This window comes from Nuphar pumila, chromosome 4 (genome assembly GCF_984573655.1).
Source record: "Nuphar pumila chromosome 4, dmNupPumi1.hap1.1, whole genome shotgun sequence".
NCBI classification, from domain to species: domain Eukaryota; kingdom Viridiplantae; phylum Streptophyta; class Magnoliopsida; order Nymphaeales; family Nymphaeaceae; genus Nuphar; species Nuphar pumila.
This window is the reverse complement of record NC_143252.1, coordinates 13,890,755-13,903,794: the sequence shown is the minus strand read 5'-3', so window position 1 is coordinate 13,903,794 and position 13,040 is coordinate 13,890,755. Positions and strand designations below refer to the sequence as shown.

Below are 13,040 nucleotides of genomic sequence, written 5' to 3'. Positions count from 1 at the left end.
GCGGGTTCCTTCATCCATTGATCCCATCAACATTGGTTGCAGTCTGTTATCTATCGTGTTTCACGACACAATCACATGGTTGTAATGAGTTGGGATAACGATTATATAATAAAAAAATGAAACAAATAAAAAAAAAAGAAAAAATAAGGCATTCATATGATAAATGCTTCCGCATATTATTGTTTATAGAGTGAGAAAGCAAGGGAGTAAAGAAAACACTACTATTATCAGTCTATTGTTACGAGCAGATGGAGTGGGATAATGGAAGAAGAGGGAGCACCAAATCAAGAGTCGGAGGAAGGCCCCGCGCGACCTCCTCTTTCTCCGGCATCGCCTGGCTGCAAGGAGGTGGAAGATGAGGCCAAGTTGGTGGTGGTGGTGGATATTGGCCGCTTCCGCTTCTTCTTCTCGTAGGGGATGCCGCGAGCCTTGGCCTGGGCCTCGCGGACCTCGCGGAGGTAGATGCGGACGGCGCGGGCTCCGAACGGGTTGGACTCCGGCCGGCCACCGTTCTCTTCGTAGGCGGCCCGGAGGCGGCCGATGAGGGCGTCGAGGCTGCCCCAGGCCTGGCGGAGCGGGCAGGCGCAGGGCGCGGGAGGGTTGGGGTGGCCGAAGAAGGCGCAGTCGGGGAGGTGCACCTTCGTTTTGCCGAACTGGTCGAGGTACTTGAGGAACTCGATGACGTGGGCGCCGCTGCACCGGGCGAGCGAGAGCGGGGGCTTGTGGTTCTTGAGGTACTGCAGAAACGTGTTCCAGTCCCGCCGCTTCTGAGACTCGTACCGGCTCGGTGGCGCCGCCGGGCTCGAAGACTCTCTCTCGCCGCCTTCTGGTGCTCCGGCGCCGGAATCCATGGGGTGGTGCGCCGGATCCCGGCAGGGTTCGTGTGGTGAGGGAGTAGTGGGGCTCAGGTGGTGCGGCGGGCAAGGTCAATCGCCTCGTGTCATGCCGGTTGGGAGCCTGCTTCCATAGGTGTTGAGGTGAAGGGTTCCAGGTTTTTCGCTGTAGTAGGAGAGAGAGGGGGGGACAGATGGGACATAAAAATAAAGAAAAAAAAGGGAGATCAGTGAAGAGAAGGGTGAAATTTTTTTAGTGTGGTGAGTGAAAAATGCGTAGATTCAATACTGGTCTTCACGTGGTGGCCCCCGATGAGTGTCCTCGCAACTCTTTTTTTCTCTCTCTCTCTCTCTCTCTCTCTCTCTCTCTCTTGGTTGGACCCAGTGTAGTGATTGGGCTGTTGGCTCATAGGACGAGTCTGGACTCGGTCGTCCACGAGTCTCATCAGATTACGTTGCCCTTTTACCGAGTTTTTACTTGGTTCACATTGCTTGTGCTGCGTTATACTCGTGTCGCGTCACTGTCGTGGGAAAACGGTTTCAGTCCCTTTTAAAACATCAAGTGCATTCTAAGCACGATTCGAATGCCCTTGGTGTTTTAAGAACAATATGTCACGTCCCATCATAGAGAAAATCTCATAATGCATTAAAAAAAATGGACATGTATTTTGTTGAGATCTAAAAGAAAAAAACGAAAGCAGGTTATATGTCCCCCTCCCCCAACAGGGTTGGTAGCTCCATCTCATGTTCGGGGGTTCCCGGGGTTCCCAAAGAGCACCACGTATTTAAGCTTGTGCATCTCGTATCCTCATGTTTGTCAGCATTAATTAGCATTGGAGTTTGATGTGATTGCAAAGACTTAAGTACCCTCTCCTCTATTGGTGCAAAAAAAATATCGATTCTAGAAAATGAGTGATTGTAAAGACTTAAGTGCCCCAAAGATGATTATTTAAGACCCAGTCTCTGCACTGCAGGATTATCCGAGAAAGAAATCTCCCCTGGAGGAGGCCATGAACATCAACCCTCTCACTCTCTCTCTCCCTTCTCTTTCTGCTTCTGTGCACATCCAGCAAAAGATCCTACATTGCTCCATCAAGCACCGACTGACCTGCACATTGACTGTTGTGGAGCCTGATTCAGAGTTTTTACCCTTACAGGAGAGGGGTGTGGGGGCTCATCCCAGCGTGGGTAGCATCATTCAACTTGAAGAATTGTGGAGTCTGATTCAGAGTTTTTACCCTTACAGAAGGGGGGTATGAGGGTTCCTCCCAGCGTGGGTAGCATCATTCAACTTGATGAGTTGTGGAGCTTGATTTAGAGTTTTTGCCCTTATAGGAGGAGGGTTTGGGGGCTCCTCCCAGCGTGGATAGCATCGTTCAACTTAATTCGTTGTGGAGCCTGATTCAGAGTTTTTGCCCTTACAGGAGGAGGGTTTGGGGGCTCCTCCTAGCGTGTGTAGCATCGTTTAACTTGATTCATTGTGGAGCTTGATTCAGAGTTTTTACCCTTACAGAAGAGGGGTCCGGGGGCTCCCCCGCGGCACGGGTCCCGGGTGTCGTGGTCAAAAAATGCACAGGGTGTCATGGTGAGAAAGACATATGTTTGTTCCAAGCAAGGTTGGAAGAAATCAATGAAAAATCCAACAAGGAGCATGCCAGAATCAAGATGTGGATGTCAAACGAGAATGGTGTTGTGCAACTCAAATAATACAGAATATAGGAGTCTGGTTTTTAGTTAAAATGGGGAATGAAATGATAATAGAAATCGCTGAAAATTTACAGGAATAAACTAGACTCAATAACGAAGACACCACTTTTTACGGATTTGGAATATGACCTTTGGTTAGGGAGATATGACCCTGACAAGTTGGTCCTAATTCGGGTAGCGATTTACAGCGATTTGCTTACTGAATAACACTACAAATCGCTATAGTGATTTGCGAAAGACACTACAAATCGCTATAGTGATTTGCAGAAGACACTACAAACCACTATAGTGAGATCCAACAACACTATAAATCGCTGTGAGGCTCGTTGGAGACCCAAAAACACTATAAATCGCTATAGTGATTTGCGGAAGACACTACAAATCGCTATTGAAAAGCCGGATAACACTATAAATCGTTGTGGGGCTCATTGAAGACCCGAAAATACTATAAATCATTGTAGGAAATCCCGATAATATTACAAGTCGCTGTTGGAAGGCCCCAAAAAAATTTGGTCCTAGGAGATCCGCGCCGGGGGGGGAAACCCCGAACCCCCTTCCTGTAAGGGCAAAAACTCTAAATCAGGCTCCACAACACATCAAGTTGAATGATGCTACTCACGCTGGGAGGAGCCCCCAAACCTCTTCTTGTAAGGGCAAAAACTATGAATCAGGCTCCACAACTCATCAAGTTGAACGATGTTACAGTCAGTGTGCAGGTCAGTCAGTATTTGATGGAGCAATGTAGGATCGTCGGTTGGATGTGCACAGAAGTAGAGAGACAAGGGAGAGAGAGTGAGAGGGTTGATGTTCATGGCCTTCTCCAGGGGGAACTCTTTGCCTCCCTTGATTTCTTCTTTAGAGAAAGACAGTTTTACAGTGTTTTACGAAGAAGGAAGAAAAAGAAGATGACGATGAAAAGTTCAAACGGACATTTTTGATGGCTCAGGTTTGTTTCGTCGGATGACCATCGGATCGCCGGCTCACCATCGGATCATCGGCTCACCATCGTTTCGCCGGATCACCATCGGCGAAACGATTAAGGTTCGTTTCGCTGGGTAGACTTTGATGAGTCAATATCATCCTTGACTTTCTGGATGAAGGACATGTTTATCCTTTTTTTTGAACTGTTTGTTTTTTCTTTTTTGAATGGAGGTCATTTTTGTCATTTTCTCAAACAATCGCTTTATGAGAAGAATAGCAAGAAAGGGTACTTAAGTCTTTGCAACCACACCAGACTCCAATGCTAAGTGATGTCAACATACACGGGAATACGAGCCCCATGTGCTTGAATACGTGGTGCTCATTCAGACCCCGAACACAGACGTGAGATTCAGTGAATCTTCGGGGGAGAACATACACCACCCTCCCTCACAAATCAAGAACCTAGCCGCGCTGGGCTCTGCCTGCCGTACTTAAGATCACTATCCTAGCAGCGTAAAACTATGTGAGCTTACCTTTTTGCTCTTAAAGAGATGTCATGCTTCGGCTTGCACAAGGGATGATGCTCATGGAATTTGAGCCTTGACCGCCTACCTAACGGCCTAGGTCCCATCCCACAGTGCCAAACTCAAAAGTGTTTTAATATCATGATAAAATGCGATAATTTCAAAGTAAATAATAATTTAAAATTATCAAATTTTATTGCCGATAAAATCGTGACATTATCCTTCAAAATATGGCACAGCTTAAGAAAAGCAAATTTGGTCGCCTTCACAACTTGCCTGGCTAGAGAAAGTAAAGTGGGTTCGAGCCCTCTAAACCTAAAGAAACTCGTTTACTAGCAACCTCGGTGAAAAACTCGGACCATGATCCATCCTTCTTTCACATGACCCGGGTCGTGGCACAAAGACAAGTTGTTCTAATTGCTATTTGATCCTTGTACTTTTCAGAGGTTAGCACGGATGTTATCAGTATCGGTGCGTAGGGGCCTGTATCGGCCTATACCCATCATATCGGCAGAATTTTGATATGCTGCAGGGCCGATATGGCTAATTTTTAATAAATATAAAAATACCAAAAAATATTTTTTAAATATTAATTTTAAATTATTTTAGTGGTTTTAACATGTGTTACGTAAAATGATTGACAATTAATATATTATTATTATTTTTGGGCTGATACAGAACGATTCATCTGAGTATCGGTATCGGCCGATACATCTGAACCGGCACCCCCAACGATTCAGGGCCGATATCGATACTGACAACATTGGCTAGCACCTTTACATTTTATATGTATAAAATAATATGATCTTCTTTTTATTTTTTAAATAATAAATAATAATATGGGAAAAAAGAAAGGAAATCTAGACACTGTTTCCACAAGTGAATGATTCACCAAATGATGGGACGTTTTATTCACTTTCATTTTCTATATTGAGTGTCAAGAACCAATCCCAATGCGCCAGGTGTTAGTCCGGACAATGGAGGCAAGTGTAAAGGCAAGGTCGCGGTAAAATCGGCTTTAGCACATGCCCACCGGGCCGCCCTCGTATCATAAGCAGCTGAAGATTGTGATCCGACCCGATTCTGACGTGACAAAACCCGGACCTAAGATGATTCATGTGGGGGGGCCGTAGAAATGCCGGCTCGGATCACTGAGGTGCGACCTGCTTCCTAACTGGATCAGGAGCATACGTACTTGGGTCTTATCCAGATCCAAAAACAAAGCATAAACTTTGTGAAAAGGTAGGATTCTACCTAGCAGTAATTAACCTCCTTCTTGCATATGGCATAAATTACCCAGTCGGGTCCTGGTACAGGGCTGAGTGAGTTTACACATTATGCACTCAATCTGGTCTGAGCTTGATCTGTTAAGGGGCCCACTTATTCTTGCCACGCATTCATCTACCAATTAGGGCTGAAAATAGATTGGATAATGGCGGATATCCAATCCGAGTCCAAACATGTTATTTTTGGACTTGGATCCTCCAAGTAAAACCCGAATGTGCATTGAGGCCAGATTCGGATCTGTTCAATTTGATTACTTTCGGATTTGGATCATCATTTTAAGTCAGATCTAGAATTGATCCGAATAAAAATCTGACCTGATTGCATTTTGTAAACATAAACAGCTTGATCATGTTCTTGTTCTATTTTTTCAAGACCCTCTATTACCATGTATTTTGGATTCAGATTCAACTTTACATTATTGATTGATTGTAACTTGGATTCAGGTCTACTATTTATATTTTGGATTCGGATCTATCAAGTTCTAACCCGAATCTGACCCGTTATCACCCCTATCTGCCATGTTCACATATACAAAATGTGTATGTGTGTGTGTGTGTGTGTGTGTGTGTGAGAGAGAGAGAGAGAGAGAGAGAGACTAGGGATGTGATGCAGATCGGCAACGATCTTCTCAAGCCCCACATCAGGTTGTGATCAACAGGTCAGATTGGATTCACATGTAGATATATTATTGAATCCAAACCAGCTAGTCAGGTATTGCTTAGTCAGATTCATACCGAAAAGGCTAATACCAATTGCGAATAACTTGAATAGCTAATCCGATAAAGCTTTTTACACGTATTTTGCTGATGCGGATTCAGATGTAATATTTCATAATGAACCGTAAACCGATTATGAAGCGGATAGTGTTTTTTCTACTAAATCCAGCTAAACAAATTTGGATTTGTTCAGCACTTCTGATGTCTGACCTGAACCCTAACCATTGACATTCCAATTAATGATTCAATTTTGCATCCTAATCCTATATCTGACCAAATCAGACTCTCTGATAATTCAATGTTATCAGTATAGGTATCGGCCCTAATCATTGGACCACCCATTCAGCTGTATGGGCCCCGGCCCCGATACCGGTATTCAACTGAATCGTTCTGTATCGACCCAAAAATAGGGGGAAAAAATATGACGTATCAATCATAATGTGACACATGTTAAAACCATTAAAATAAATTTAAAATAATACTAAAAAAGTATTTTTGGTAATTTTTATAATTATTATAAAATAGCCGATTCAGGCCTACAGTGTATGGAATTTCTGCCGGATACCATGGCCGATACTCACCGATACTGATAACATTGCTCCAATTAGTCAGATTCGGTGAAGCTAGTGCACCCCAATTAATAAGAGAATTCAGACTTGGTTTGGGATTTTACATCTGAATCTGATGGATACCCGAATTCAAATTTATGTAAACATCAGGATTCAGTTCTACCTTTTTCATCCGAAACTGAATCTAAGAATCCCATTAGCCAAGAGAGAGAGAATGCAGAAAAATGTACGATTTTTGCCCCGGAAGTCGAGGGGTGTTTTTATTGGATGGCGACCCACCAAAGCCAATTATTGATTGCGTCTGCGTCCCAAGCTCTTTTCCTTCATGTGGTGTGTGGGATAGCGACCCTCCATTTGCTTTATACCACCAGCCCTCCCGGCGCGGTTGCACATCCCAACCAATTCCGGCCATCCATAAAACTTTTCCGGCATCAACCCTTCTCTCTTCCAATGTTGGAAACACAAAGATAAGCTTTTTTTTTTCAATTTTTAAAATCTGCTTTGTCACCTTTTCTTTTTTAATTAACTTAAACAGCAACATATTGACAGTGAGAAAAGCAATAGCAGCCAACATTATCGCAACCACCAATAACAACACCACAATGATACTAACAGCATTAATAATGATAATAATAGTAGTAGAATGGCATCTTTTAATGGCATGGACCCTCTTTTTTAAGTTAAGTTTAATTTTTGCGGGTCAAGATGATCACCCACTAAGGGGTTTGTGTGGAGACTGGAGAGGAGGGAGTTGGTTGGATCGTACGGTGCATGCAATATATTAGAAAAAAAGAAAAAAGAAAACATTTTGCCGAATCCAATGCTCCCAACCTTACCCAATAAGAAGCCATTGCAACGGCCAATGAGTAGTGACTTGTCTTTTCTTTTCTGTTTTTCTTCCTTTATAATTTACTTCTTTGGGACAACGGCTGCTGCCTCATTCATCTTATATGAGGTTGTAGGTCTAGGGAGGCCAACCCCATGATTGGTGGGTCCGGTCAGGGTCACATGGCCTACATTTTCATGGGTGTGGGTACCCGACTTGATGGTAGCAGATGTAGGCTTAGTGAAAAAGACTTAAAACGGATAAAAAGAAAATGCCATTTCTTGTGAGATCTTGAAGATCTTTATTTTCAAAATATTAGCAAAAGAATTAATTAAAAAAAATTGGAAAACTAATTTTTACAAAGGAAAACGTTTAAAAAAACAATTAAAACTATTTCATGCTTTTTTTTTGTTTTAAATCATGATATTTGTCACTATGCTGACAGGAATGTAAATCGTAATATGATTATACTGTCATGTAAAAATAGTGCATTCTCATAAAAAACACAAATATACCAAAATGCTCTGCATGTTTAAAAGCATTGATTTTTTATATATTTAAAACCATTCTACCCTTCACAGCATATTTGTGTAGACCTTTTGATGTTGGCACAAATATATTGCGAACCTCCATATATAGTTAAAATTAAACCAATGAGATTCACATGATATTTACGGGACTTTTCGACATTTGTATAACATATCTTATGAACTCTCAAAAGTTTATAGTCCCATGATTTCATATTCGTAAAAGTACTTGTAATGTTTTTTAGAGACTCTCGTTGCCCCTCGAGAGAATCCTAAATGTGTGTTATCCTTCATTTCTATGTGACTTGTATGAATGTCGGTAGGTCTGCGCAACTATCATGTGAATATTCTCAACGGTTTTTACCATATTCAAAGGTTTGCATGATAATTGTGTGAATGTTGGGAGATCCACACAAATGGAAACCAAAAAGTTACAAGTGTGAATCTTCTCAATGAGTTTCATCCTCCTGTGGTTAGCAACATATTTGTGCAAAGATGCCTGCACAAACATGATGTGAATCCCCTCAGTGATTTTGATCATATTTAAGCGAACGTGAAAAGGTCCATGCAAATATGTTGTGAATCTTCATGCCGATTTTAACCATATTCAAAGGTTTGTAAAAATAGTTGTATCAACATGATGAGGTCTGCACAAATATGTTACAAATCTCCTACGTGATTTTAATTATATTTGGAGGTTGGCAACATATTTGTGTGAATGTCAGGAGGTCTGTGCAGGTATTTGTGAATCTTTTCAATAATTTTAATCATATTTGAAGGTTGGAAAAATATTTGTGCAAATCTCATATGTTATTTTAACCATATTCAAAGGTTGGCAACATATTTGGAGGTCTGGACAAGTATATTCAGAGGTTTGCATCATATTTGTACAGGTATTTGTGAATCTCCTCGATGATTTTTAACCATATTTGGAGGTTTGTGATAAGGTATGCACAAATATGTTGGAAATCTCTTACGTAAATTTAATCATACTTGGAGGTTGGCAATATATTTGTAACTTATATTCATATATTGAGTGGTTGACAACATAAGGGCCCAGTAGGCTAGTGGTTCATTGGATTTATTTTGTAAGACTCAATGATCATATTTGGATCCAACAGAAAGCTCCCTAGAGTTCATGAATAGTAAAGCCAACACACCACTGCCCATTGAAAATGCTAAATATATTATTGATTTTGATCCATCTATCCCCATTCCTCCAGCGATTTACCGAACTTCCCAACGAGAATGATGAACACCCTCGCTGCGTTCAAGCATTTAACCACAATTTGCTGACTTAACCAAAAACAGAATCCTGAAAAGTAATTTTATTCCTTAAATTCCATAAACTCCATATCACTATTTGAAAAGCTATAAGTCAGAATTTGAGAACAAATTTGTTTTTAAAGTATTCTCCTTTCCCCATCAAATCAATTCCCTTTCCACGTCTAGAGACGAAACACACCATCTGCCAAGTAAACAAGTTACTCTTTTACATACGTAAAGAATAGATACTGATGTGTTTCATTTTCATTCCAGCACAGCGATGAGCCTTAGACTCTTCACGCAGGACAAGATGAAAAATGGCATTCAATTTTTAAAGAAAGGACACAACTAAATGTATCATTTTAGAGTTAACTAGAGTTAGGTGATTCAAAAGTAACTTAAGAAGTGATTCTTTTTTAAAATGTACACATTCGTTTTAAATATTTGAAAACTAAGGTGACTAAACATAAACTCACCATACATAACTTTTAAAGGGTAAAGCAGAGTTATATTAGCAATTTCTTAAAAGAGTAGGTTTTATCTTAAATATTTGAAAACTAGCAACTAAACATAAATTCTAGGGGTGTGTGTCAACCGGTCGGGTTTACCCAGACCCGACTCGGACCAAACTACCCTATAGGATCCGGGTATGGAGACAATTAAGAAGACCTGATCAAGACACGGGTCCGGACCTGAAGGTCCGATTAATACATGTACCCAGGTATAGTTTGTGAAATTTTATACCAGACCTGAGCCCGACCCAAGTTCCGATTAAGACCCACAAACTTTTAATGTAAAAATGATAAAAAAAATATTATTTTATCGAGTCTGGTTCATGTAGTTCTTATCGGGTCTGGGTATGGTTTCTCTTATAGTCGACCCGATTAGACCCAGTCCATATCTGATACCATACCCAAAAATCTGGTCCAAGTTTGGTTTTACTGGGTCTGAACCAAACCGGACCTGTTGACACCCCTAATAAATTCATAATACATTAACACCACAAGAAAATCGTGGATTAGCGATGGACGCTATCCATCGCTAATCCGTCGCTACACAGTTTAGCGATGGATAGCGTCCATCGCGAATTTTTGCTCGCTAATTAGCGAAAAACCTTATCTGTCGTTACTTTCGTCGCTAATTTGCGATAGATTAGCGACGGACATTATCCGTCGCTACATTTTAAAAACAAAACAAAAAAAAAAAACCATCGCTAAGTAGTGTGCTCTCCGGCGTCGCCGCCCTCTATGAACCGGCGTTTGCTTAGTTCATATTTTTTTTTCTTCTTCATTTTCGTGCATTCGCTTTACCTCTTCTTCGTTGTGGTTCCATTTCTAGGGTTTCATTTCGTACATTCGGGGGAAGGGGAAAGTGAGAGATGGCGCAGGAAGGAGGGGAGCACCAGAACGGGAGCGGAGCAGAGAACGATGGTGAATCCGCTGCAAAGTTCTCGACGCTCAGGCCGAAGCTCGTGGTTCAGGCGCCGAGGGCGGCCGATGTCGTCGCCTTCTACAATGCGGCTTTCGGTGCCGAGGAGGTTGAGCGCTCCAACCACCCCAAGAGGAAGGCCGATCACGAGCTCCCTCTCATCCTCTTCTCTCGCCTCTGACTCGGCGTCGTGGAGTTCTTCGTTGCTGACGAGATCGATGAGTCTGAAACCGGGTTAGTTTCTCTCTCTCTCTCTCTCTCTCTCTCTCTCTCTCTCTCTCTCTCTCTCTCTCTTTCTCTCTCTCTCTCTCTCTCGTTTCCTTGCTTGAGTATCCGAACTCGGTTTAAATCGAGCGAGGTCAGTTTAAATTTTGAATGGGGAGAGGGAAAATTTTGCACTCGGTTTAAATAAAAAATTAGTGACGAATTTAGCGAGAAAAAATTTTCGTCGCTAATTAATTTAGCGAGGAAAATTTTCCGTCGCTAATTAGCGACGGATTAGCGACAAAAAATTTTCCTCTCTAAATCCGTCGTTAAAATGTTTTCTTATATTGAGAATTAGCGACAAAAAATTGGCGTCGCTAATCCGTCGCTAAGTAGCGACGATTTAGCGATGAAAGTTTTTCATTGCTAATCCGTCGCTACTGAGCGACAGATTCATGAAGAAAGTTTTCTCTAGCTAATCTGTCGCAAACTTGCGATGAAAAAAATTCGTCGCAAATTTCCGTCGCTAATTAACAATTTTCTTGTAGTGTAAGCACATAAGCGGAAATTGCCCTTTTATAAGTATTGATGTTGAATGGATCCAGAAAAAAGTTTTTACAGTGAACGTTATCACCCACAAAAAATTGTCATTTTATAATTGTTTTTTCTCCCTTCTAATTCTCCTTCAGGGTCTCCTCCTTGCACGTGATGGTGACCTAAGAATTGAAATCTGGTACCAACGGGGGCTCCGGTTGTCTGGCAGTAGTAGTTAGTGCACGTCACATGTTGTTGGGACGTTGCAAGTTCGAAATCCTAATGGTATGGTTGTATAACTGGTAGGAGAGCTTTATCTGTCTAAAATTACTGAAATCTGGTAGAGAAAGGTCAAAACATTCAAATAAGAATGGGCTATTGACACCACCGAGAAGGTATCCCATGTGGTAAGCGGAGTCCTTTGTCAAGCTGAAGGTCCAGGATCGAATCCCTCTCCCACATGGGACACCTAACCCAAGCTTGCCCATAGTGGGAAATTGCTATCCAGCCTGATTCTCATATGAAAAAACACGAGTCCCACTTTGCCCTTTACCTTTCAAGTTCGTGAGAAAAGGGCGTATCTGGATTTTCATAGGAAAGTAGGTGAAACAAACGCCTTCTCAAACATGTCATTGGCAAATAAGACAACCAAGAGAAGGTTGACAGTTTAGGGAGGTGATAATCATGGAGTTTCACTTTGATGTACTCTTAATATTCTTTTTCCGCACATAGTGCAAAAGTTTTACCAACTGCAGGGCTGCCAATGTGGGGTCAGTGATATAGAGGTTTTTCCTCTTGACCTAGCAAAAAAAGAAAAAATGTATTTTTATCATTCATTTGCAACTTTGAGGATTTGACCCTCCATTTTGAAATACAGATTATGCAAAAAAAAGAAAGGCTGCATTTTTTTTTAATTTATAACCTGAAGAAACCGCACCCGGCATGAAGACCTGGTCGTGCTGGCTCAGCCTGAAATACCTATGGTTGTCGTGCCAGCAGAGTAAAACTCCGATGCTAGGACCCCTGCCCCGGAGCCTATGCTACGGGTGAATGGAACCTTGACTGACCGTCTAGCAGCCAAGGCCCCACCCCACTACGCCAACCACCCTTGGGGCACCTACTGGTCATATATATTTTGAAAATGGAAATACCATTCCTTGTAAATCAGTTATATATTTGCTAATGGTTGGTGTTAGGGGATCTCTTTTTATTACTAATCATATATAATAGTAAAAACCGTGCTTTTTAGGCATATATATATATATATATAAGGGTTCTGACTTCCCAACTACCGTCACTAAAACGACCTTTTTTTAATATTTATCAAGTAGAAACCCCAGTTTAGGTGGTGGGGTCCGAGAGAGATTGACACCATACAAAAATGACTTGAAATTAAATTATTCTGAACACATTAATTCAACATGGGCAAACCCCTAAATATCATGTCCAACAAAAGAAAGATGTAAGCTGGATGATCAGTGGGCTAGTTAACGAGCTGAACATACTGAATAGAGGGTGTTCAAGCTCAGCTCATGAGTTGAGCTCAAGTTCTTTGCAAGTCCGAATTAAACGTGCCATGTTTGAGCTAGCTTGTTTACAAAAAAAAAAACATTTTGTAAAATTGAGATGATAAAATTTTGGCCACTAAACCTCATTTACAAAATAAATGCATTGTTTTAATGCCCTAAGCAATAAGAT

General features: G+C 41.5%; 1 protein-coding gene across 1 annotated transcript; it reads right to left on the bottom strand.

The window, feature by feature from the left end:
• Positions 1 to 284: 284 nt before the first annotated feature.
• On the bottom strand, positions 285 to 851 carry LOC149839442 (protein LIGHT-DEPENDENT SHORT HYPOCOTYLS 6-like). Its single transcript, XM_090004870.1, has one exon. It carries the CDS (start codon positions 849 to 851, stop codon positions 285 to 287), a length of 567 nt encoding a protein of 188 aa, XP_089860996.1.
• Positions 852 to 13,040: the final 12,189 nt, after the last annotated feature.

Excerpts from the sequence above, each read along its gene's own strand:
- LOC149839442 (XM_090004870.1), bottom strand. The coding sequence starts at position 851 with ATGGATTCCGGCGCCGGAGCACCAGAAGGCGGCGAGAGAGAGTCTTCG.